The 25,577-nt window shown below is 42.4% G+C and overlaps 1 protein-coding gene across 1 annotated transcript in view; it reads left to right on the forward strand.

The window, feature by feature from the left end:
- Window positions 1-41: 41 nt before the first annotated feature.
- The window catches only part of VSTM4 (V-set and transmembrane domain containing 4), a 99,373-nt gene continuing 73,837 nt past the window's right edge, over window positions 42-25,577 (forward strand). Inside the window, exons 1-2 of the mRNA XM_054572377.1 lie at window positions 42-117; window positions 7,798-8,196. Coding sequence (XP_054428352.1) covers window positions 63-117; window positions 7,798-8,196 — 454 coding nt within the window. The 5' untranslated portion in view covers window positions 42-62. The remainder of the gene's footprint in view (window positions 118-7,797; window positions 8,197-25,577) is intronic.

Genomic DNA, 25,577 nt, shown 5'->3' on the forward strand with positions numbered 1-25,577 from the left:
GCGAGGCCGGGCGGGCGGCGGCGCTGCTCCTCGTCATAGCGCGGGGCGGCGGCGGAGAGGAGATGCGGCTGCTGGCGCTGGCGGCGGCCGTGTTGCTGGCGCGGGCTCCGGCCCCGGGTAAGCACGGCGGACGGGAGGCGGCTTCGGGGCGGCCGGCAGCTTCGGGATGGCCGAGGATCGGGGCTCGGGCCTGGCGAGGAGGCGCTGCCGACTCCAGGCCTCCCCTTCCCTGTGCGCACTGGCGGCCGGGTCTGCGCTGTCCCTGTCGCTGCGCGGATGCCTGCCAGAGGGCACGGGTGGTGCTCTTCACCCCCCCCCACCCCCACCTTCCCTTTCATTCCCTCCTCAGCGAGGACCATGGCCCTCCACAGAGAGATTCAGAACAACCCCCTTCCAAGGGCCAGGTCTCCCAGTGGAAGATTTAAACCGGAAAGCGCGAGCCCTAGTTGTTGGTTTGTTTTCTTTTTTTCTCCACAGTCAGTACGGACAACTGTTAGCAGGTTAATCTGGGCAACAACTTCCCTTTAACTCTTTTTGGACGTTCCTTGGCAGGCCCAATCAAAAGGGGCTGGACCTCCCTAGTTGACATTGGGTCAGGGGACATGGCATACTTGGGCCATTTGCGATGACCAGACCTGGCGATATAGGGTATCCGCAGTTGGATGAAGTGGGGCTATTTACATAGCACCCTGCCTTAAGGGAATCCTCTACCTGCACTGCTGGCTTTCATTTTGGGGTCTGTGCCCTCCTAAGTTGATGAAGAATTTTCTCTCTTTATTCCTCAGGGCCCTGCCTGCGTGCCTCAGAGATGACAGAGCCATATTGGCTAGAATAATAGTAAAAAGTGTTTCAATGGCTGTCAGGTTTCCTGGGAGCCTACTGGGTTCCAAGTGTTGTGCTACACAGATATCTCACTTAATCACAGCACTACTTCAAAGTAATGACAGGAGCAAATATTTATATATCCAGGTACAAACGTTAACTCAGTTAAACTTACCAGTAATCTTTGAGGGAGGTGCTATTATTGTCCCCAGTTTGCAGATGAGGAAAGTGAGGCACAGGCCCCTGAGTTGACTTGCCTTAAGTCATAAGACTTGTAAGTGGTAGAGTTGAGTTTTGAACCCACGAAGCCAGGCTATAGACTCTGCTCATACTGGCTAACCTGTGCTGCCGTTGTTTTGTAAACAGGAAGGCTGATGCTCAGAGTTAAGTAATTTTCCAGGGGTGACCCAGCTACCAAGTGGTAGAGCTGGCCTTTGAGCTAGCCAGCACAGATCAGAATCTGAGGAGTGACTTGGATCATCCCAGTGGGAAGAAATTCACCCATTGTCCTCTAGCTACCAGAACAATGGGGTTTCTAGTGAACCTGAAATCAGCACTGTGGGAAATGTTCCTTTTAGGGCTGCCATCATCTTGACTGACAACAACTGCAGGTTTGACTGTGATGGTTGGGCCTGCCCAGCTCTGGTGGCCTGTGTGGAGTAGCCAGCAGCTAATGGGATGCAAGAGGGCACAGGGGTCTTTGTCCCCAGGCTCCATGACCACCTTCCTAATCTTGGGTGCTGTCAGAGAGGGCACCCCCCAGAGAGGTCTTTTGGGGGTCAAGGACATTCTCATGTTCCAGGAGACCTCAGCTGGAATTCAGGATTCTTTAGAGCCCACTCTGGCTGTAACCAACGCCAGATAACATAGCTCAAATAAGGATGATCGTGATGACAGCTACTGCTTGGCCGCACTCATCATGTGCTACCCACTCTTCTAAGTGTTTCACCCACGACTCCTTGTACCCGTTCCCGAAGGAAGAGCCTGTCAGAGCCACTTAATATGTAAGTCTGGACTCTTAACCCTTGAACTTTTCTACCTCTCTGTTTTTGGGCAGAGCAGGACCTTAGCAGTCACCTGGTCCCACCTTTTATTTTACAGCAAACCAAGGGGCAAAGTATTTTATTTAGTAGAAGCCAAGCTGTGGTGCACAGTGGTGGTTGAGAGTTGGCTCTGAAGCCAATGACCTAGGTTCATATTCTAGCTCCACCACGTTCTATGTGAATTTGAGCAAGCAGCTTAGCCTCTCTGGGCCTCACCCTTTTTGTCTGTAAAATGGGGATAAACATAGTATGAGGCTAAATTGGGAAAATACATCTGAAGTGCTTAGAGCAGTGCTTGGCATGGAGTTCACCTGCAGCAAATGTTATGTTAGCCTCTATTACTGGTCAAAGTCATATTTGACCTGGATCAGAGCTGTGGTAGGCTTATTATGAATGCATCAGCCTGTGCACCTGTGCTTGGTGCTCAGTAAGTGCTTCATCCTAGTGCCATGGGATTTCAAGGAATACAGTTGTATTGTTTTCAGAGATTTATTTGTCATGAATTCAGACAAACCATTTAATAAGAATGAGGTTTTTGCTGTTGAGTGGTACACACAATTTGCATTACTTATAAACATAGAGGCTCCTGGCTCTCTGGAATGAGTGGGGCAGTTCTCCTCAGGACAGAAAAGAAGTATAGGGCACAGAGCCACTAGCACATTGCTGGCAAACTCGGAAGAGAAGGACTCAGGCTATGCCCACCTCTGCTCCCAGTCAAGGCCAGCGCCCTGTTTCTGCCAGAAGTCATATATTCTCCTGTACCTGGAAGTTGCTATCCTCCCCTTATGAGGAGAGAGTGTGTGCTAGAAGAGTAGGTTGTGCACTGTTTGACACACTGGTGTCCTTTAGACTTTTTCTGAGCTGTTAGAAAACATTATCCAAACAGGAAGAAAAGGGTTAGACCCCATCAATCTTACCCACAGGAATTCAGTGTTTGCTTATAGCCAGAACCAGATAATTTGTGGGATCCAGTACAAAATGAAAATATGGGGCCCCTTACTAAAAAATTATTAAAACTTCCAGAGAATGACAGAAGAGATTAAACCAAATGGGGGGTGGGGGGCTCTCCCAGCATAGGGCCCTGTGTAACTGCAGGTCACACACCCAGGAAACCCACCCTTCTCATGGGTCAGCATGTGTGTCACTTTTTATTGTCTCCCCCTGTTCAGTTTTCAGGGCATGCAAACTATTATCAATATGTTAAAGTTAAGTTTCCCATTGAAGCTTTATACTCACCATATAAGGAATTATCTTCCCATTTTTCAGATGAAGAAATTGAGGTTCTGAGGGAATTACTCCTAATAGAACCAGGTTTCCAACTTGGCTTTGTTGAATGCCAACCCTAACCCTCTGCCCAGCCCCAGCAAGCCACTAGGAAGTCCCAGAGCCATGGGCAGCCTAGTGCCCAGACTACATGGGGTAACCGGGGCTCCCAAGTAATGGAGCCTGTGCTTATTGAAGGAACAAAGTTCCCTGCAGCAGTATGCTGCCCCTCTTTGTTTGTATCAGTCTCTTCCCTGCCCCCATTCAGAACTGGCCTTGGAGGTCCTGACTGCGGCGGGAAATCCTCTCTTGAAACCCATCTGCAGACACAAGTGGCCGCATGGGCCATGGGGCAGTGGACTTCACCAGAGGACGCTGGTCTTTCTATCTCCAGCTTGCTCTAGGTGGCTCCTGCCTCAGGGTCTTTGCACAGGTGGGGCCTTCTCCCAGGAAAGGGGTTCCTTCAGCTGCCCTGAATTTTGTGTCATTAAGTCCAACTCATCCTTCAGCTCATGGTCACCTTCTCAGGTTCTCTTCCCTGACCCCTAGACTATATCAGGATCATGCCCTGATTTGTGTAAGCTCGGGATATTGTCTCTGCAGTGTGTGATACTGTTTGTTGTCACATACTCCTGTGTTTTTCCTGATGACAGCAGCCTTTCCCACTGGACTGAAGGCTCCACGAAGTTAGGAATGCTATCTTCTTCACACAGTCCACTCAACACATACTTGCTGAGCACATGGCTGTTGCTCAGCAAAGATGAGTTGAGTGCTTAAGTGAACAAAGTATATTCTGGGGCATAGGCTAGGGGAAATGGGAACTCTGAATGTAGAGGTTACCCAGGGAGGGGGAACATGGGAGGGTCTTCCTGTCACCTCAGTTTCCTGCAATGCAGGGTCACAAAGCAAGAAATTTAGTTCGTAGTTCTTTCTGGGCCAGGCTTTGACAGTTCTCCCTCCTAGGCCAGAAAAGGGAGACTCTGCCCTGCCCAGGACTGCTCCCTTACCTTACTGGGTGGAGGAGGGTCTGGTGATGCCCATCCTCCCCTGTCCTATATCTGGCTTGGCCCAGGATTGCTGGGCTTGCTCCATGCGCTGCAGGGTGTGTATGCTCTGTTCTACAGACTGAGATCCAGAAGGGAAAGGCCTAGATTCCTGCAGACACTGCCTCACTCCGTATCAGTTTTGCCTTTGCTCCCTGTGGTCCTGCCCGCCGCTGCTGTGTTATTTCCTGAGCCAGACGAGTCCTTGTGACTGCGGTGGGGTAGAAACTGTGTATGGCTCTCACCTAGTATGTAACTAAGCATCCAGTTCAGCTAACCTTGGCCAGGCACCGGCTCCCCCCCTGCATCTTCTCGCCTCCTTCCTATGGTGCCTCCTGACAGCCACACACATGTGAGTTGTGTCTCCTGGGTTTAAGTGAAGCATTTCTGCACCTAGGGGAGCATGTGACCCTGGGGCACCTGGTCTTCTGAGCAAGCTGGTCCAAGGCTTGGGGTTCCCCCACAACCTGAGAGCCTGTGTTCTTTAGCAAAGCTTTAAGACTTGAAGGGCCTCTTGACCATCACAGTTTCAGTCACACCACCCAAACGTCTTATTGAGAGTGAGTGTCATTGTCCAGCTGGTGGCAAATAGGGCTGAAATGAGCCTTCCTGTGAACAAAGTTACATTGGTTTACTAGGGTGACCATAACAAAGTACCATAGAATGGTGGCTTAAACAACAGAAATGTATTTCTCATGGTCCTTGAGGGGAGGTCTGAAATCAAGGTGCTGGCAAAGGTGATTTCTTCTGAGGCCTTTCTCCCTGGTTTATAGATGATCACTTTCTCTCTGTCTCCACATGGTCTGCCCGCTGTGCGCGTCTGTGTCCTAATGTCCTCTTTCTATAAGGACACCAATCATGTAGGATTAGGGTCTACCCTAGTGGTCTCATTTTAACTTAATCACTTTTTAAAGACCCTTTCTCCAAGTACAATCACATTCTGAGGTCCTGGGATTCAGTATATGAATTTGGAGGGGACGCAATTCAGCCCATATCAGAAATCTTTGCACTTTGCTGGGAGAATTTTGCTTGAGCCATTTGTGAGAGAATATGGGGATGAATGAAGACAGAGAGACACACAGATAAAGAGCAGGGGAGGGCTCGTGTTGGGAAGATGGCTCAGTCCGTTCCATTCATGGGAGCTGCTGACTCCTAGCCTGAGCTGTGGAAGTGGAAGGGTTACTAGTTCTTCCAGGATGGAATCTGGCCTCCCTGGGGACCAGAGCACTTGGCACGTTCTCCTGGTTTCAGTCACCATAAAAATCCCTCCTTCATGCAGTGTTAACAGGAGGAGACTGGAGTGTGGGGGCCCCGCTTTGCCCTCATCCCACCCATATTGTTTCGATTTCCTGCCTTCCCCTTCTCCTTGCCTCTAGTGGGAAGCCTGCCCTTGGGGGCGGGTGGAGCTGGACTTCAAGTCTGGAAGTCAGCTGCTGCCTCTCTTCTGCTCTCTGCCTCTAGGACCCCCAAGTAGCTGTTGGAATGGGGGCAGTTTGGTGTTCTGGCTGTGTGGCTGCTCACCAGGAACTCCTAACATGGGGGTCTTTAGACAGGACCTTCGGAGTCAGGGGAAATGCTCTTGGACTAATTTAATATGGCATATGGGCAAGGTACAGGCCAGGTGGGTAAGATGCAGGGGAGACATTGGGGGCAGTTTCCCCCTTTTGTCCTGTGTCAGTGACTTTTGTCAGCAGTGAGATTATTAGAGATTGTTACTAGAGAGCACGTGCATTCCCCGAGTAACTCCCTGGGCTACTTTGTCCTTTGTCACTGTAGATACAGGTGACCTCATTCTTGTCTACAAGCTACTTGGAGTCCATCTGAACATCAGTCTTTTTCTTCTGAATTTACTTCCATCTATTTTTTAAGGTAACAAAAGATTATTATAGTGTGGTAAACCAAATAGCAACTCCCAAAAATGTCTGTGTCCTAACCCCTGAACCTGTGAATGTTACCTTATGTGGCAAAAGACACTTAATCATGTGTTTAAGTTAGGGGTCTTGAAGTATCCTGAAGTATCCTGGTGAGCCTAACTTCTAAGAGATGAGAAAGAAAATGAAAGAACACTGACCTTCAAGTCATATCTCTCAAAATGTTCAGTTTGTTAAATCAGTAATGGAAACCATACCAGAGGATGAACTTCTTGGCTGATTTTTACAATGAAGAATATGTATATAATTTTTAATCCTCACCCAAGAGTATATTTATTGATTTTAGAGAGAGATGAAGGGAAGGAGGGAGGGAGGGAGAGAGAGACAGCGAGAAACAAACATCGATGTGAGAGAAACATTGATTAGTTGCCTCCCATATGCTCCCTGATATCAAGCCTGCAACCTAGGTATGTGCCCTGACTGGGAATCAAACCTGGTGCATAGGATGACACTCCAAACAACTGAGCCATCTGGCCAGGGAAGGAATATTTTTTACATGACACCCCCAACCCACCCTGGCACACACAGGGGCCTCACCATGCTGACTCACAGCCTCTTCACAGCATAAGATTCAGATCTCTGATCTCTTTGTTATCCTTCCTCCTTGCCTACCTGCAGCACTGACCTGAGTTCAGAGATTTTGGTGATTCTGATCTCAGGGCCCTAACCCCTTCAGATGACCAGATAACATTGAGGGGGCATCTGTGGCTTAGGATGACCTGCTTAGGCAGTGGGTTGGGCAGGAAATGGTGTTTCCTGGAGCTGTGCACTGGGCTCCACAGGGGTGAGAACATATCTCCTGGGGAGAAAACAGCCCTACTTGGACAGAGGAGGTTCTGGGCACCCTTCATATTTTCTGGGTCCTGCTGGCCAGAGGAAGGGGCCACGCAGAAGCTTCATGGCAGCCGGCTCACCCTGCACAATCTGGAGGGGCAGTCCTTGAGGTGGATGTAACTAAGAAACCAAAGGACAGGAAGCAGTCGACCGGGCCTGCAATTCTGTAGCATCTTTTGGGAGACTGGGAGGTTCTCTCACCCCTCCTAGTTCCTGGGCTCATTCGTCTTTATTCCTTCATATGTCAGCTCTGAGTCCAAAGGGATTTAGAGCAAGAAATAGAGAAACCTCTGTGGTTCTAGCTCTTGGTACTAGTTTAATACATGCCTGACTGGTGCTGATAATCTGTCTTGGTGACAGTTGAAATGGACGGAACAGTGAAAGGTGCTCAGAAGGGCAGCCCCTGAACCCACAGCATCGCCCACTCATGCAGGTGGTGGAATGGGTCCAAGCAGGCCTTGGGGAGGTGAGTGGGGAGGGATTGATAAGGGCTGGAAATTTTTAAGAGATTCCAAAAATCCAAATTTGATGTGAAATACCATATTCTAAATTTTAAGCATCAGCAACTAATTTAAACAAATTAAAAAAAAAAAAACCCCACCAAAACCTTTGGTCCTGGTGGTCAGTGGCATTCTGTGTGGATGGGACCATCTCATAGAGGAGGACATGTGCTCCCACAGAGGGTGTCCCCAAAGGCCCTCTTTCTGGCCATCCTGGGGGCAAAAAGTGAGCACGGAGGGGCTGGGGCAGCCTAGCTCTGTCCATGCAGATCACATTGGCTCCTGGAGAAAAGACACACTGTGTCTGCCTGTGGAAACACAGTGGCCTTCCTCACTACCTTCCTTCCTTTTTTCTCTGCAGAGGTCTGTGGGGCCCTCAATGTTACTGTGTCTCCAGGGCCCGTGGTTAACTACTTGGAGGGGGAAAATGCCACTCTTCTCTGCCACATCTCCCAGAAGAGGCGGAAGGACAGCTTGTTGGCCGTGCGCTGGTTTTTTGCGCGTCCCAATTCCCAAGAGGCCTTGATGGTTAAGATGACCAAGCTCAGGATTGTGCAGTACTATGGGAATTTCAGCCGCAGCTCCTACAGGCAGCGGCTGCGCCTCCTGGAGGAGAGGCGCGGAGTGCTGTACAAGCTCTCTGTTTTGACTCTCCAACCAGCGGATCAAGGGCATTACGTCTGCAAAGTTCAGGAAATCAGTAAGTACAAGAATAAGTGGACAGCCTGGTCCAACGGCTCCTCAGAGACAGAAATGAGAGGTAAGCACATCCACTCTCTTAGGAGAGGCATGGGGGCAGGTCAGTGGTCCTCCCTGCAGGGGCCAGGCAGCTTCCAGGATGAGTTTGCTGGGCTAGAGCACATCTTCTCAGCCTCTAAGAGTTGCTGCCACAAGGAGCCAGATCATGCGCTGAGGTAGATTGTTTTGTGGGCTGATGTGTTTGGTAGATGTGAAAGCTAGGACGGAAAGAAGGAAGACCCCTACGCTGCTCAGCCTGCCCTGGAGGAAAACCTCCTTTACATTTAAAAGCTGGAACTGACTGGATGCTCTGCCTTAAGCTCAGGTCTGGAAGCCTGGGTTGTTTTGGCCTTTGAGTGCCAGGCATCCACAGAAGAGGCACATGTTGAGACGTCCTGATGTCAGTTGCCAGGCCTCAAAACAGGGAAGACTGGTGACTCTGATCTGTTGCCCAAAGCTCATTGAGAAATTCACCTGAAAGTGGGCAAAGGACCAGAGGTAGCCCTTCCTTCTGGAGACAGACTGTCTCCAGACAAGTGTGGGCCTTGTTCTTGCACATCTTAGCTGCCAAGTGCCATGCCGGAGGGTTATCATTTTTTTATCACAAATGTTCTATTCAAGACACCTTTCACAATTTTAATAAGATTTTCTATTGGTTGCTAAAATTACATCTTAGATTACTTTGAATTTGATCTAGCACAGGAGTAAGGGGATCATAAAGTAAAGCTGATAGTCCTGAATATGAAAAATGAATCTAATTTTATTATATACATGTAGTACAATATTAAAGGCATTAGTGATCTTTTGATAAGCTTTTTCAAGGGATAAAACTCAGTTGTGAAAGGTATTTTTACTATCCTATATGAATAAGGGGTATGTTAATGTAAATAATTTATGTGGATAGTCTTTAAACAGCCTACCTTTGTCCTTGGAAATGTTCTTAAGCACAGAATGATGTATTATCCAAAATGTTATCATTTTTTCTTTTAAGCAACTTAATTCAAGAGAATAAATGACTATTAGTATAAATATACTCATATATTTTGGCACAGAAAACAGAAGCCTGGGGAGGGAATCCACTCTGTATATAACTTGGCTCTGAAACATAAGATTGTATATATGTCCTTTTTATTTTTACATCATAGTGTATTCTGGAGCTGTATACTTAGTGTCCTGGCAGTAAGTCTGCTAATTAGAATAGATAAAAAGGTTCCTTACATTCAAGTGAGTGCAGTCACCTAGTTTACTAAAGTGAATCCACTTCCAGGGAGTGAAGTGGGTTCCTTTCAGAACATTTGCGTGTACTTGCCCCGAGGGAGTTCATAAGCGTTCAGGGGGATTAAAAATCTGCCCCTACTCCTTTTCTCCTCTCCACCTTATTCCCTTCTCTTTGCCCTTCCTCCATTTTCTTCATCTTCCCCCTTTCTCAAAATTCCCTTTCTCTTTTTACTTTTCTTTCCCTCCCATCCCCTGACCCTCCCCTTTCTCTCTTCCCTCCTCCTCTCCCTTCCCTCACTCACTGTCTCTTTCCCTCTTCCTCTTTCCTCTGTCTCTAGCTCAGACTCATTTCCCCAACCTGTTCTGGCTTTTCCACTGGAGGTGGTTCTAACTCTCCAAGGAGCTAAGCTTCCATTGCTGTACCTCCCCTGCCTCAGGGCTTCCTGTTTTTCACAATTCCTCAGCTTCTGGGCTGGGCCATGAGTTTCTGATGAGAAGGTTCAAAATTTAGGAATCAATGATCATACCTCTAGAAGGATCCACTTAGGCTTCCAGGAATCTACTATAAGGGATTAAGGAGCGGTAACTCCAAGTGAATGGCATGAAAGCAGACAGACTTGTTTAGATTGGAACCTGTCTGCACAGGGCTGAGGGGAGTGTGTGGAGTCTCGGCTCCGTCCTTTCTGAAACAGGCTGGGGAAAGGCCTATGGCCCCAACCTTCCAGGGTACCTTTCCCCAGGCTCTTTGCCTCACTCATCTCCAAGGGCCTTGTTTTCCTAAATCTGCAACTGAGTAGTTGTTACATGGAAAATAGGAGCAAAAAATAACAATACATGAAAAGTTCTGTGGGAAGATGCATTTGGCCTGGAATATTAAGTAGAAACTCTGAGCGTGAAACAGGAAAAGTTGGTGTTTGTGCTGCCTTTCCTACTAGAACTAGTAAGTAAAGACAGGAATTGAATCTTTAGGGGCACTTTATTCAAATAGTTGGCGCCCTGAGAAGACAGCGGGTTATGTTCTCTGAAAGACTGGCTTATATTTCATTTCAAACTGACCTTTTTTGTAAGTAGAAAAAGGTGTAGGTAAGGAAATTCAGGAAAAAGTTAATCAGATGAAAGCTGCAGTCCAGCAATTTTCCTAGCACCCTTTCGTTTGTTGACCTTGGTGGACATCTCTCCCTTGAGTACAATGGCTCAGATACCATCTTGATTGCTTGCAGTCCTCCTGGGCCACAAAGGTTGAATTGCTTGTGGTCTTCTGGAGTCAGGGTGGGTCAAACCTTCAAGCTCCTGAAACAATAGCTTTTTATATGCATTAATTACCAAGCTCATTAACTATAGAACTTAAAACTAAACTTTTTTCATAATCTTGAATCCCCCCATCAAGAGGTATTTCTGAATTGAATGCCTTTGCCCCTTGGGCCCCATGGCTCATCTTTTCTGCTTGCTCACTCTGCACTCCTTCCCACTCCTTAAGCCGTTCTCTGAGAGAGGAACTAGCTTTTCTTGGGAATTCTTTCTAACACTCCCCACCCCCTGCCCCTTGACCATGGACTATTCTGTTGTCCTTGCAATGTTCTTAATGTGAGGTCAAATTACTTGTCTTTCCCTATAAACTTCCAGAAAGACTGATGGTCTCTTTTGGCTGTTGCAAACAGAGGTTGACTCCTGCTGACTCAACTAAGTGATGGTTCTTGGCATGGCAAGTGTCAGAGGAGGGTTGGCTCTTCTGATTACCACATATTGATTGTTTTCTTATTGCAAAAATAATATAGTCCAATTAGAGAAAACATGGGGGAAAAAACGACTTGCAATATCTCCACCCAGTCATAATTTACCATTTCATTGTAAATCCTTTCAGACATTTTTATGCATATAAAAATTAAAAACCTAATTCCACTCATACCATAAATACTGTTTTGGGACTCCCTTTTCTCACATTACTGAATAATGTGCACATTTCCCTATGTTGTTAAATATGCTTCCATAACATTATTTTAATGGTGGAATAGTATTCCATGATGTAGATGTACCACAATTTAGCTTCCTAGTTACTGTCACTAAAGTAGTTGTACTACCTTGTCACTAAATCTATGCTAGCGTTTCTGTCCTTAGAATGAAGTCCTAGAAATAAGATTGCGGGGCAAATGGTATACTCAATTTAAAGGCTGATACAATTTAAAGAGTTGAATTGGCTTCTATAGTAGTTAATGAATTTATATCCCCACCAACATTGAAAATGCCTTTTTCACATGGATTGGTCTACACAATATATATTTTTGGGGGATGATGATGATGATGATAATGGTGACTATGAATGTCTGGAACCGTATCTGTACACAGCAGACTCTCAACAAATAGTCAACGAATAAATGAAATGCTCTTCACTTGGTGGATAACATCACCCTCTCTCGGAGACTATACCCCTTTTCCCCTTGGCCTATTCCGATTGTACATCTTATTCAAGGTCCCTTATCCACACTTCCTCTTTCATGAGGCCTTCTTGGTGTGTGCCAGCTCTTGGAGATCTCTTCCACCTACAGTATTGTGTAACTTCTATTTTTAGTACTGTTTACACAAAATTGTATAGTTACACCAATGTTTTTGTAATCTGCTATGACACAGGCATTATGTAAAAAAGTTATATGTACAAGATTCAAACACTGTCAAAACTAAAATGTGAGATTCTGTCTTTCCCCTGCTTATACCCTAATATCCCACTTCCACTGTCATCCCCAAAGATAATCATCGTCAGTTATTTAGTTTAGATCTTTCAAGTCCCTCTTCTATTGGCATCCATACACACCCACACATATATTTTAACGACCTACACTTAATGCTTTATAAGCATTGTTGAAGATACTATATGCACTTTTTTGTCATTGTTATTACATAGCGAAGCAATACCAAACTACATCCTGTCATTCCTCAGTGATGAAAACTTAGGAAAATTCCCATATTACATTAACACAACCGTGCTTCAGTGAACATCCTTATATACATTTCCAAGTGTTTCTGTTGGTTAGGTTTCTGGAAAGAGAATTGCTGGGCCTAAGGCTATGCATATTTAAATTTTTAATAGACAATGCCAAGATGCTTTCCTAAAAGACTTTATAAATTTATACTCTGACCATCAATGCATGATGTATCTGTTTCCCTGAAGCTTCATTAACAATGAATATTATTAATCTTTTCCATTATTTATCACAATGATGGAAAAATAATAGTTCATTGTTTTAATTTCAATTATTATACTCAATAACATACAATTTAATTTAAATTATTGTGTTCAGTTAGTAGTGAGGTTGTACATCTCATCATATGTTTATTGACTATTGTTTGGGGAAAGCCCCAAAAGTCTAAATTCAGGATCAATTCCAAATAAATGACACATAGCCTTATTCAAATTCATAAGAGCTTAATATGAGAACTTTATATATACAGACATAGCAGCTGCTTGCTCCCAGTGGTAGCTGGCTGAGAAGAAATCCACACCCTTGCTAGGATAGGGTCTCTGTTTTATAGGAGGTTAATAGAAAACCATATGGTGAGTACTCACATAAACCCGTAGTGCCTAACCTTTTTGGCATCAGGGACCAGTTTTGTGGAAGACAGTTTTTCTACAGATGGGGTTGAGGATAGGGTAGGGGGGACAGGAGGTGGAGCTCAGGCAGTAATGTGAGTGAAGCCTGCCACTTACCTCCTGTGCAGCCGGTGGGGGCGGGCGGGGGGAGTTGTGCCAGGGGTTGGAGACCCCTGACATAGACCACCAGAAAGAACAACGCATTTCTTTTAAAGAACATTTTTTATACTTATTGATTTGAGAGAGAGAGAGAGGAAAGGGGGGAGACAGAGAGAGAGGGAGGGAAACGTTGATTTGTTGTTCCGCTTATTGATGCATTCATTGGTTGCTTCTTGTACGTGCCCTCATTGGAGACTGAACTTGCAACCTTGGTATATCAGGACGATGCTCTAACCAACTGAGCTACCCAGCCAGGACAAGAGTGCATTTCTAAGGTAACAGATAACATCAGACAGTTATCCATACTCTATTCATTCATTAACCTCCTTCCTGTGGGTAAGACATTTATCTTTGGGTGGCATTCTGGTTTTCTGGGTATTTAGCCAAGCCTTAAGCTACAGAGGTTTAAACAGTCACAGAAGGTTAAACAGAGAGCCCAGCATTTCCCAGACACCATTACTCCTGAAGCAACATTGCATCTCTGAATTCCCCTACAGCTGTTTAAAATTTTTCTTCTGTCAACTTCCTGTCCATAACCTTTGCCTATTTTTCAACTGGTTGCTCTCTTTGTGTATATGTTTCTTTTCTGATTATTAATTTGTTAGCTGATACATATGGTGCAAAATTTTCTTATTTGTTACTTGTCTTTACACTTTATTTTTTGTCATGTAAGATATTTTACATTTTCAGGATATTTATGCAGTCAAATTTGCCATTTTTTATTATTTGCTATTCTTTTTTTTTTTCTAGTTGTATTTTATTATTGAGATGTAATTTATTTTCAACAAATTGCACATGGTACCTTGGTTTTATATCTTATCTAGGAGGGTATTTCCCACCAAACTTATAAAAGTTTTTCCATATTTATCTTTAATATTTTTAAAGGATTAAAAGAAAGTTCTACTCCTTTACCTATTTGGAGTCCATTTTTATATAAGACGTGGAGTAGCTGATTTACTTTTTGTTACCAAATGGCTGTTCTGTTGTTCCTATGTTAGCTATCGATCAAATATGATTTCCCTGTTTTGAAATGCTACATTCTTTGAAAGCTAAATTCCTGCATTCAAATGTAAACTCTGTCTACCTCACCAGTATAGCACTATTTTAATTATTATAGAATTGGACAAGTCTCATTATTATTCTTTAAATAAATGTCCTACCTATTCATATACATTTAATTTTTCCTTCATGTAATCTTACCTAGTTTTGTAAAAATCATGTTAGCATTTGATTTTATTGGGATTTAATTGACTTTATATATTACCTTGGGTAGATATATACATCTTATATATCTTTATGATTTTAAATGTTCCTATCCAGAGACCTGTTGTGTTCCTTCATGCATTCAGGGTTTTTTTGTTTTGTTTTATTTTCTGCAAATATATTTAAGTAAATATTTCTTCACATAAGCCTTACACATTTTTATTGTTTATTTCTAGTTTATTATACTTGTAATTAGGATCTATCCCTTCTCCTTACATACACACATGCACACACAGAAACACACACGTCTCTTTTAAATTGATTATTCCAGGTGTATAGAAAAGTTGTTGACTTTTATTTAGCAACATAATGAGTTATCTTACTTTTTAAAAAATTGAGCCCTGGCTGGTGTGGCTCAGTGGATTGAGCACCGGCCTGTGAACCAAAGGGTCACTGCTTTGATTTCCACTCAGGTCACATGCCTGGGTTGCAGGCCAGGTCCCCAGCAGGGGCATGCGACATGCAACCACACATTGATATTTCTCTCCCTCTCTTTCTCTCTCCCTTCCCTTCTCTAAAAGTAAATAAAATCTTTAAAAATATTTAATGTATTAGGATGACATTGGTTAATAAAATTATGTAGGTGAAACCCTTCTAATACATTATCTATATATTGTATTACATGTTCACCATCCTAAGTCGTGTCTTTCCATGACCATTTATTCTCCTTTTACCCTTTCCTACCTCCTCTTAACACCCTTTCCCTCCAATAATCACCATACTATCATCTTTGAGGATTTTTTTTTTTGCTTAATTCCTTCATCCTTTTTACCCAGCACCCCCCCTACACCCTCACCTCTTACAGCTGTCAGCCTGTTCATTTCCCTATGAGTCTTTCTATTTTGTTAGTTTATTTTATTCATTAGATTCCACATGTAAGTGAAACTATGCTACAATATTTGTCTTTCTCTGACTGGCTTACTGAGCATAATACTCTCCAGGTCCATCCATGCTGTCCCAAAAGTTAAGATTATCTTCTTTTTTACAGCTGACTAGGATTCCATTATGCAAATGTACTGCAGTTTTTTTATCCACTCATCTACTGATGGGCACATGGACTACTTCCAAATCTTGGCTATTGTAAATAAGGCTGCAGTGAACATAAGGGTGCATTTCTTTCAAATTAGTATTTTAGATTTCTTTGGATATACTCCCAGAAGTGGGATTGCTGGGTCACAAGGAAGTTCCATTTTTAGTTTTTTGAGGAAACTCCACAGTGGAGCTTTCCGCAGTGGCTGCACCGATCTGCATTCCCGCCAACAGTGAACTAGAGTTCCCTTGTCTCTATAACCTCACCAATACTTGATTTTTGATTTATTTGTGATAGCCATTCTGGCAGGTGTGAGATGATATCTCATTGTGGTTTATATTCACATTCCTCTGATGATTAGTGACATTGCACATCTTTTTATTTTTCTATTGGCCATCTATATGTCCCCTTTGGAGAAGTATGTGTTCAGGTTGTTTATCCATTTTAAAATTGGAATTGTTTTTAATTCTCACCCAAAGATATCTTTATTGATTTTAGGGCGAGAGGAAGAGAGACAGATAGAGACATAGAGAAAGAGAGAGAGATGCGAGAGACAAACATCCACTGGTTGCCTCCCATATACACCTCAACTGGGGATTGAATGCACAACCTAAGTGTGTGTCCTGACCAGGGATTGAACTCATAGCCTTGAGGTACACAGGACAATGCTTCAACGAACTTGAATCACTGGGCAGGGTGGATTGTTTGTTTTATTGGTGTTGAGTTTTATAAGTTCTACATAAATTTTGAATATTAAACCCATTTCAGATGTATCAGTGAATATGTTCTACCATTCAGTGTTGTCTTTTCATTGTGTTGATGGTTTTCTTTGCTGTACAAAAACTTTTTAGTTTGATGTAGTCCCATTTATTTTATTTTCTTTGGTTTTCCTTGCCCAAGGAGTTACATCAGAAAAAAATATTGCTATGAGAAATTCTGAGATTTTACTGCCTATGTTTTCTTCTAGGATTTTTATGGTTTTAAGTCTAATATTTAAATCTTTTTTTTGTTAAATTACTTTATTTATTTTTTCAAATACATTTCTCTCTGCCCACCCCCCACCACTTTCCCTTGCCCCCTCTCTCCCTCAACTCTTCCCCTTTGGTTTTGTCCATGAGTCCTTGTTATATGTTCCTTGACTTTCCCCTTCCCTTCCTTCCCCCCCGCCGGCCTCCTTCCTCCTTCCCTCTTGTCTCTGTTGGTTTCTTTTCCTTTCAGTGTTGCTGGTCTTATTTTCCTTGCATCTTTGTATTGTTGGTTAGGTTCCACTTATAGGTGAGATCATATGGTATTTGTCTTTTGCCCCCTGGCTTATTTTGCTTAGGCTGTTGTGGAGTTTAGTAGTTCTTTTTTTCTATCTGCTGTGTAGTATTCCACTGTGTAAATGTACCATAGTTTTTTGATCCAATCATCTACTGATGGGCATTTAGGTTGCTTCCAACACTTGGCTATTGTAAACTGTGCTGCTATGAACATTAGGGTGCATAGGTGCTTTTGAATTGGCGTTTTAGGATCCAGTGAGTCCCAGCAGGGGACTCACTGGATCAAAAGGCAGTCCCATTTTCAGCTTTTTGAGGAAATTCCACACTGCTTTCCACAATGGCTGCACCAGTCTGCATTCCCACCAACAGTGTACTAGTTTCCCTTTTCTCCACAGCCTCGCCAGCACCTGTTGTTTGTTGATCTGTTTATGATGGCCATTCTGACCGGTGTAAGGTGGTACCTCAAGGTGGTTTTGATCCGCATTTCTCTGATGGCTAGTGATGCCGAGCATCCTTTCAAATGTCTCTGGACCCTCTGTATCTCCTCCTTGGAAAAGCGTCTGCCCAGGTCCTTTGCCCATTTTTTGATTGGATCTTTTGTCTTCTTGGAGTGGAGTCGAGTGAGTTCTTTATATATCTTGGAGATCAAACCTCTATCTGATGTACCATTAGCAAACATATTTTCCCATAGAATTGGATCCCTTTGTATTTTGCAGATGTTTTCTTTAGCTGTGCAGAAGCTTCTTATTTTGATGAGGTCCCACTTGTTTATTCTTTCCTTTATGTCCCTTGCTTTAGGAGACATATCAGTGAAAAAATTGCTGCTTGGGATATCTGAGAGTTTCCTGCCAATGTTCTCCTCTAGGACTTTTATGGCGTTGCGACTTACATTTAAGTCTTTTATCCATCTTGAGTTTATTTTTGTGTGTTGTGTCAGCTGATGATCCAATTTTAATTTTTTGCATGTAGCCGTCCAGCTCTCCCAACAGCATTTGTTGAAGAGGCTCTTATTGCTCCATTTTATGCTTCTGCCCCCTTTGTCAAATATTATATGCCCATAGAGACCTGAGCTTATTTCTGGGCTTTCTATTCTGTTCCACTGGTCTATGGGTCTGTTCTTGTGCCAGTACCAGATTGTTTTGAGTATGGTGGCTTTGTAGTAGAGTTTGATGTCCCGTATTGTGATCCTTCCTACTTTGTGTTTCTTTCTCAAAATTGCTGTGGCTATTCGGGGTCATTTATGGTTCCATATAAATTTTTGAAATGTCTATTCTGTTTCTGTGAAATATGTCATTGGTATTTTAATAGGGATTGCGTTGAATCTATAAATTGCTTTGGGTAGTATGGACATTTTGAGGATATTAATTCTTCCAATCCATGAGCACGGTATACACTTCCATTTATTTGTGTCTTCCTTAATTTCTTTTTTCAATGTTGTATAGTTTTCTGCATACAGGTCTTTTACGTCTTTGGTTAAATTTAGGCCTAGGTACTTTATTTTTCTTCTTGCTATATCGAATGGTACTTTTTTTCTGATTTCTCTTCTTCTATTGCATTGCTGGTGTACAAAAATGCCTTTGATTTTTGAATATTGACTTTGTATCCTGCTGTTTTTCCAGATTCACTTATTAGGTTGAGGAGTTTTTTGGTAGAGTCTACAGGGTTTTCTATTTACAATATCATGTCATCTGCAAACAATGATAACTTTCCTTCCTCCTTTCCTATTTGGATGCCTTTTATCTCTTTCTCTTGTCTGACCGCTGTGGCTAGGACTTCCAATACGATGTTGAAAAGAAGCGGTGAGAGCGGACCTCCTTGTCGTGTTCCCGATCTTAGTGGGAAAGCTTTCAGTTTTTGCCCGTTGAGTATGATATTAGCTGTAGGTTTTTCATATATGGCCTTTATTACGCTGAGGAATGCCCCATTTATTCCCATTTTGCTGAGTGTTTTGATCATAAATGGGTGCTGTACCTTGTCAAATGCTTTTTCTGCATCTATCGAGATGATCATGTGGTTTTTGTCTTTTCTTTTATTTATGTGATATATCATGTTTACTGATTTGCGTATATTGAACCATCCCTGCATCCCTGGGATGAATCCCACTTGATCGTGGTGGATAATCTTTTTAATGTATTGCTGGATGCGGTTTGCCAATATTTTGTTGAGGATTTTAGCATCTATGTTCATCAGCGAAATTGGCCTGTAGTTTTCTTTCTTTGTAGGGTCTTTATCTGGTTTTGGGATTTGGCCTCATAGAAGGAGTCTGGGAGTCTTCCCTCCTCTTGGATTTTTTGGAATAGTCTGAGAAGCACAGGGGTTAGCTCTTCCTTAAATGTTTTGTAAAATTCTCCTGTGAAACCGTCCGGCCCTGGTCTTTTGTGTGCCGGGAGTTTCTTGATCACTGCTTCAACTTCCCCAGCTGTTAGCGGTCTGTTCAAGCTTTCTGTTTCTTCCTCCTTCAGTGTTGGAAGATTATACTTTTCTAAAAATTTGTCCATTTCATCAAGGTTTTCAAATTTCTTGGCATATAATTGTTCATAGTAGTTTCTGACAATCCTTTGTATTTCTGTGGTATCAGTTGTTATTTCTCCTCTTTCATTTCTGATATTATTAATTTGGGTCCTCTCCTTTTTTTTCTTGTTGAGTCTACTTAACAGCTTGTCAATTTTATTTATCTTTTCAAAGAACCAGCTTCTGGATTGGTTGATCCTTTGAATTGTTCTTTTTGTCTCTATGTCATTCATTTCTGCTCTAATCTTGACTATTTCCTTCTTTCTACTTGCTCTGGGATTTATTTGTTGTTGTTTCTCCAGTTCTTGAAGTTGTAGTGTTAGGTTTTTTATTTGAAATGTTTCTATCTTTTTTAGGTAGGCCTGTATTGCTATGAACTTCCCTCTCAGGACCACCTTTGCTGTGTCCCGTAGGTTTTGGACTGTTGTCTGTTCATTTTCATTTGTTTCCAGAAATTTTTTGATTTCTTCTCTTATCTCATTATTGGCCCATTCATTGTTTAATAGTGTACTGTTCAGTCTCCATGAGTTTGCAAGTTTTTGAAGTTTCTTTTTGAGGTCGATTTCCAGTTTCAAGCCCTTGTGGTCTGAGAAAAAGTTTGGTATTATTTCAATTTTCCTGAATTTGCTGAGGTTTGCTTTGTGTCCTATCATGCGGTCTATCTTTGAAAAACTGCCATGAGTATTTGAAAAGAATGTGTGTTTTTCTTCTTTGGGATGTAAGGTTCTATATATGTCAGTTAAGTTTATTTGATTCAGTGCTTCATTCAGCTCCACAATATCTTTATTAATGTTTCGTTTGGAAGATGTGTCCAGTTTTGACAGTGGGGTGTTGAAATCCCCTACTATCAGTGTGTTGCGTCTATATCTTTTTTGAAGTCGTCCAACAATTTCCTTGTATACTTGGGGGCTCCTATATTGGGAGCATATAAGTTTACAATGTTCATGTCTTCCTGATACAGTCTTCCTTTAAGTATTATAAAGTGTCATTATGGGTCTCTTTTTATGGCCTTTGTTTTGAAATCTACTTTGTCTGATACAAGTATGGCAACCCTGGCCTTTTTCTCTTGCCCATTTGCTTGAAATATTTTTTTCCATCCCTTTACTTTCAATATGTGTAGGTCTTTTGCTCTGAGGTGGGTCTCTTGTAGGCAGCATATATGTGGGTTATGTTTTCTTATCCATTCAGCTACCCTGTGTCTTTTGATTGGGGCATTTAGTCTATTTACATTGAGAGTTATTACTGATAGAAACTTATTCATTTTTTCTCTTTGTACCTGTGTTTTTCTCTTTATCACTCTTTTATTTCATCTTAAACCAGTCCCTTTAGCATATCTTGGAGTGCTGGTTTGGTAGATATTTATTCTTTTAGCCTTCTTTTGTCTGGGAAACTCCATATTTCCCCTTCTATTTTAATTGAGAGCCTTGCTGGGTAGAGCAGCCTTGCTTGTAGGCCTTGCTTTTCATGACTTGGAACATTTGTTGCCATTCCCTTCTGGCTTGTAGAGTTGCTGTGGAGAAGTCAGCTCCTAGGTGTATCGGGGCCCCCTTGTATGTTACTTTCTCCTTCTCCCTTGCTGCCTTGAGGATTCTCTCTTTGCCTTGATCGTTGCCATTTTAATGATGATGTGTCTTGGAGTGGAGCTCCTTGAGTCCCTCTTGAGTGGGGTCCTCTGTGCCTCCTGGATCCATGAGACCCTTTCTCTCCTCAAATTGGGGAAATTTTCCATCATTACTTTTTCAAGGATGTTCTCTATCCCTTGCTCCTCTTCTTCTCCTGGGATCCCTATTATGCGGATATTATTGCGTTTCAGGTTGTGCTGCATTTCCCTAAATGCCTCTTCATTCTTTTTGAGCCATTTTTCCATTTCTTGTTCTTTCTGGGAGCTTTTTTCTACCTTATCCTCCATCTCACTGATTCGATCCTTGGCTTCATCCAGCCTGCTTCGGATTCCTTCTACTGTGTTCTTCAATTCAGAAATGGTATTCTTCATATCCTCTTGTGTCTTCTTGATAGTTTCTATGTCCTTTTCCAGGTTGATATAGTTTGTTGTAAGATCCTGATAGTTTCTCTGCAGTTTCTCATAGTTATCTTTTAGCTCGCTGAGCTCATTGAGCTTCCTTAGAAACATTGTTTTGAATTCAATATCTGATAGTTCCCTTTCCTCTGTTTCATTTAGCTCTCTCTGTTGGGAGTCCCTTTTTCTACTCATTTGGGAGGAACTTCTTTTTCTTCCTATTTTTGTGAGAATCTGTTAAGTAATTTATTTATTTATTTATTTTTGCTTCTGCTTCAATTTGGCCGTCTAGATTTCCTGACTTTGTGGATTAAACTTCTATGGTAGTAGGCGGGTCTTTTTATTTATTTATTTATTTTTTAAATTTTTTCCCTTTACTTTTCTTTCTCGGCCTACCTCTGATGATGCCAGTTGTTTACCCTATATGACCTTGGGTTGTTTGTTTGAGCCTTCCACGAGTCTACTATATGTGTCTGACTCCTGCTTTAGGCAGCTCTGTGACCTCTTTGGCCAGGGATCCACTATTTCTGTGGATCACTCTGCTTTCCCCTGCTGGCTCCTTGAGCATGGTCCCCAGCCCCGTGGGATCCCCCGCCCACCTGGTCTCGTGTGTCTTGCCCCACCCCAGGGGGCTTATTTGCAAACTGGCGCACTCGTCTGGCCCCCCAGGCCGTTGGGCACCCCACACTGGTCCGTTTAGGGTCTTCTATTGTGTGCTTTCCCCGCTTTTGGCTCTTTGGATGTGTTGCCTGGCCTCCCCAAATGGAGACTACGGAAATGGGAGGCAGTTCAACTCCAGGACACTCGGGTTAATCCTGTCTCCAGTCTTTTCTCCAGGGACTCTGGGCAGCTCTGTGACCCCTTTGGCCGGTATCCACTATTTTTGCCGCCTGCTCTGCACTCGCGGCCCCCGTGGGTCGATTTACACCTGCCCTCGCCGATCTGCACAGTCCCTCGCAGGCCCAATGGTGCCAACCTGTGGGAGGCCTTGCCAGCCCGCGCGGGTTCACACACACGCTCGCCAACCCTCGCCGGCCACTTGGCTCAAGTGTGTGCACCTGCACTGGGTGGTTTTGGGGTGTCTATTGTGTGCTTTTTGGCCTTTGGCTCTTTGGGGGTGTGTCCTCTTCCCGCACTATGGAGACTAGGGCAAGGAGAAGGAGTCGGGACTCCCCGGTTCCTCCTCCCGTTCTTTCCCCAATGCCTCCGTTTCCAGTCTCTTCTCAGGGGTCTCTGGACAGTTCTGTGACCCCTTCGCCAAGGACCCACCACCTTTGCGGACTGCGTTTCAATCACGGGCAGTCTGGTTTGTCACATTTAAATCTTTATTTTGAGTGTATTTTTGTGTATGGTATATGAAAGTGGTCTAGTTTCAGTTTATTTTTTTTCAGTTTATTGTTTTTTGGTCCAATTTTCCCAACCCCATTTATTGAATAGGCAGTCTTTACCTTACTGTATGTTCTTGCCTCCTTTGCCAAATATTAATTCACCATAATCATGTCAATTTATTTCTGGGCTCTCTATTCTGTTCCATTGATCTTTATGTCTGTTTTTATGTCAATACCATGCTGCTTAGATTACTATAGGCTTGTAATTTAGTTTGATATCAGGTAGCATGATTTTTCCAACTTTGTTCTTCTTTCTCAAGATTACTATTGCTATTCGGGGCCTTTTGTGGTTCCATATACACTTTTTTGAATATCTCTTCTAGTACTGTGAAAAATACCATTGGTATCGTGATAGAAATTGCATTGAATCTATAGGTTACTTTGTGTAGGATGGACATTTTTAATGAGGCTAATTCTTCCTATCCATGAACACAGTATGTGCTTCCAGTTATTTGTATCTTGTTCAGTTTCTTTCCTCAGTGTCTTATAATTTTCTGAGTATAGTCCTTTTATATCTTCGGTTAAATTTATTCCCAGGGTTTTTCTTTTTTTGATGCAATTGTAAATGAAATTGTTTCCTTAGTTTTTCTTTCTGAGAGGGTCTCTGAATATAGTATTAGTCATTTGCAAATAATGACAGTCTTACTTCCTCCTTTCCATTTTGGATGCCTTTTATTTCTTCTTCTTGTCTGATTGCTGTGACTAGGACTTCCAGTACACTGTTGAATAAGAATGGTGAAAGCAGACATCCTTTTCTTTAGGGAAATGTTTGTAGTTTATGCCCACTGAGTATGATGTTGGCTTTGGGTTTGTCATAAGTGGCCTTTATTGTGTTGAGATACATTTCCGTTTATTCCCCGTTTGCTGAGAGTTTTTATCATAAATGGGTGCTGGATTTCATTGGATGTTTTTTCTGCATCTATTAATATAATCGTGTGATTTTTACCTTTCATTTTCTATATGGCACATCACATTTATTGATTTGTAGATATACCACCTTTGCTTACTGGGAATAAATTTCACCGGATCATAGTGTATGATCATTTTAGTGTATTACTAGACCTGGTGTGCTAATATTTTGTTGAGGATTTTAGCATATATGTTCAACAGGGATATTTATGACCTAATGTGTGATTTAAGGCTGCTTTTCCTTTGTTTATTTTCTGTCTGGAAGACCTATCCATTGATGACAATGGGGTGTTAGTTTCCTACTATGACAGTATTACTCTTGATCTCTCTCTTTATTTCCATCAAGATTTACTTTAGATATTTAGGTTCTCCTATGTTGGGTACATAAATGTTTACAAGGGTTATATCATCTTATTGGATTGCTCCTCTTATTATTATGTAGTGTCCTTCTTTATATCTTACTATAGCCTTGTTTTAAAGACTATTTTGTTAGATGTAAGCATTGTTACCCCAGCTTTTTAAAATTACTATTTGCATAAAATATCTTTTTCTATCCCTTTACTTTTGGTCTGTGTATATCTTTCATTCTGAGATAAGTCTCTTGTAGACAGCATGTGTATGGTTTTTGTTTTCTTATCCATTCTCATACCCTACGTCTTTTGATTGGAGCATTTATGCCATTTACATTTAAAGTGATTATTAATCGGTATGTATTTATTGCCATTTTATTCTTTTAACTCTGTTCCTCTGTTTTTTTCCTTCTTTCTTCTTAAAGCAGACCCTTTAACATTTCTCGTAATACTGGTTTGGTGGTAATGAACTCCTTCAACTTTTTCTTGTCTGGGAAGCTCTTTATTTCTTTTTCAGTTTTTGAATGGTAGCCTTGCTGGGTAAAGCAGTCTTAGTTGTAGGGCCTTACTTTTCATCTCTTTAAATATTTCATGCCAATTCCTTCTGGTGTGAAATGTTTCCACTGTGAAATCAACTGACCATCTTATGGGAGCTCCTTTTTAGGCAACTAACTGTTTTTCTCTTGCTGCTCTTACGATTCCCTCTGTGTCTTTAGCCTTTGTTATTTTAATTATGACGTGTCTTGGTGTGGGCCTCTTTGGGATCATCTTGTTTATGACTACTTGCTCTTCCTGGACTTGTGTGTCTTTTAGGGAAGTTTTTAGTCATTATTTCTTCAAATAGTTTCTTGATTGTTTGCTTGCTCTCTTCTCCTTCTGGTACCCCTATAATATGAATGTTGACTGACTTCATGTTGTCCTAAATGTCCTTAAACTGTCCTCATTTAAAAAAATTATTGTTTTTTTTTTTTTTGCTCCTCTGATTGGGTATTTTTTCTACTTTCTACATTGGTGACTCAGTCCTTTGCTTCACCCAACTTACTGTTTATTCCTTCTAGTACACTCTTCATTTCAGATATTGTATTATTAATTTTTGACTTTTTTAATGCTTTCTTTTTTCTTATTCATGTTGTAGTTCTCTAAGTTCCTTGTAGTTCTCACTAAATTCCTTGAGTATCGTTATAACCAATCTTACGAAAGCTTTGGTAAATTTTTGTCTTCATTTTATTTAGCTCTTTTTCTGGAGATTTTTCCTCTTAATTCCTTATGGGCATGTTTGTTTGTCTCCTTATTTAGGCTGCCTTTTGTTTCTATGTATTAGGTAGATCTGCTATGACTCCCATTCTTGGTATGGTGGCCTTATGTCATTGGTGTCCTGTGGGACCCGGTGATGCAATCTCCTTTATCACCTGTGCTGGTTGCTCCAGGGATGACATTTGTGTGGGTTATATGGGTCCTCTTGTTATAATTGAGTCCTAATTGCTATTTTTCTATTCCTGTGTGGTGTCAATCCTCAGGCTGTATGACTGTGAGCATCAATTTCAACCACACTGTACAAGCTACTGTACAGGTGTTTACCACAGGAGTAGAGTTCTCCTCAGCAGGGTCTGGTGCCTTCTGAGATCTTCCTTTGGATATGCTACTTGTGAAGCTTATTGAATCCTGCTCTGATTTTATCTGAAGCTGACCACGGGGTATAAGTTCTGGGGCTTT

This window comes from Pteronotus mesoamericanus, unplaced genomic scaffold (genome assembly GCF_021234165.1).
Source record: "Pteronotus mesoamericanus isolate MK-2021 breed Mesoamerican mustached bat unplaced genomic scaffold, CSHL_Meso_final contig_230, whole genome shotgun sequence".
Lineage (NCBI taxonomy): Eukaryota > Metazoa > Chordata > Mammalia > Chiroptera > Mormoopidae > Pteronotus > Pteronotus mesoamericanus.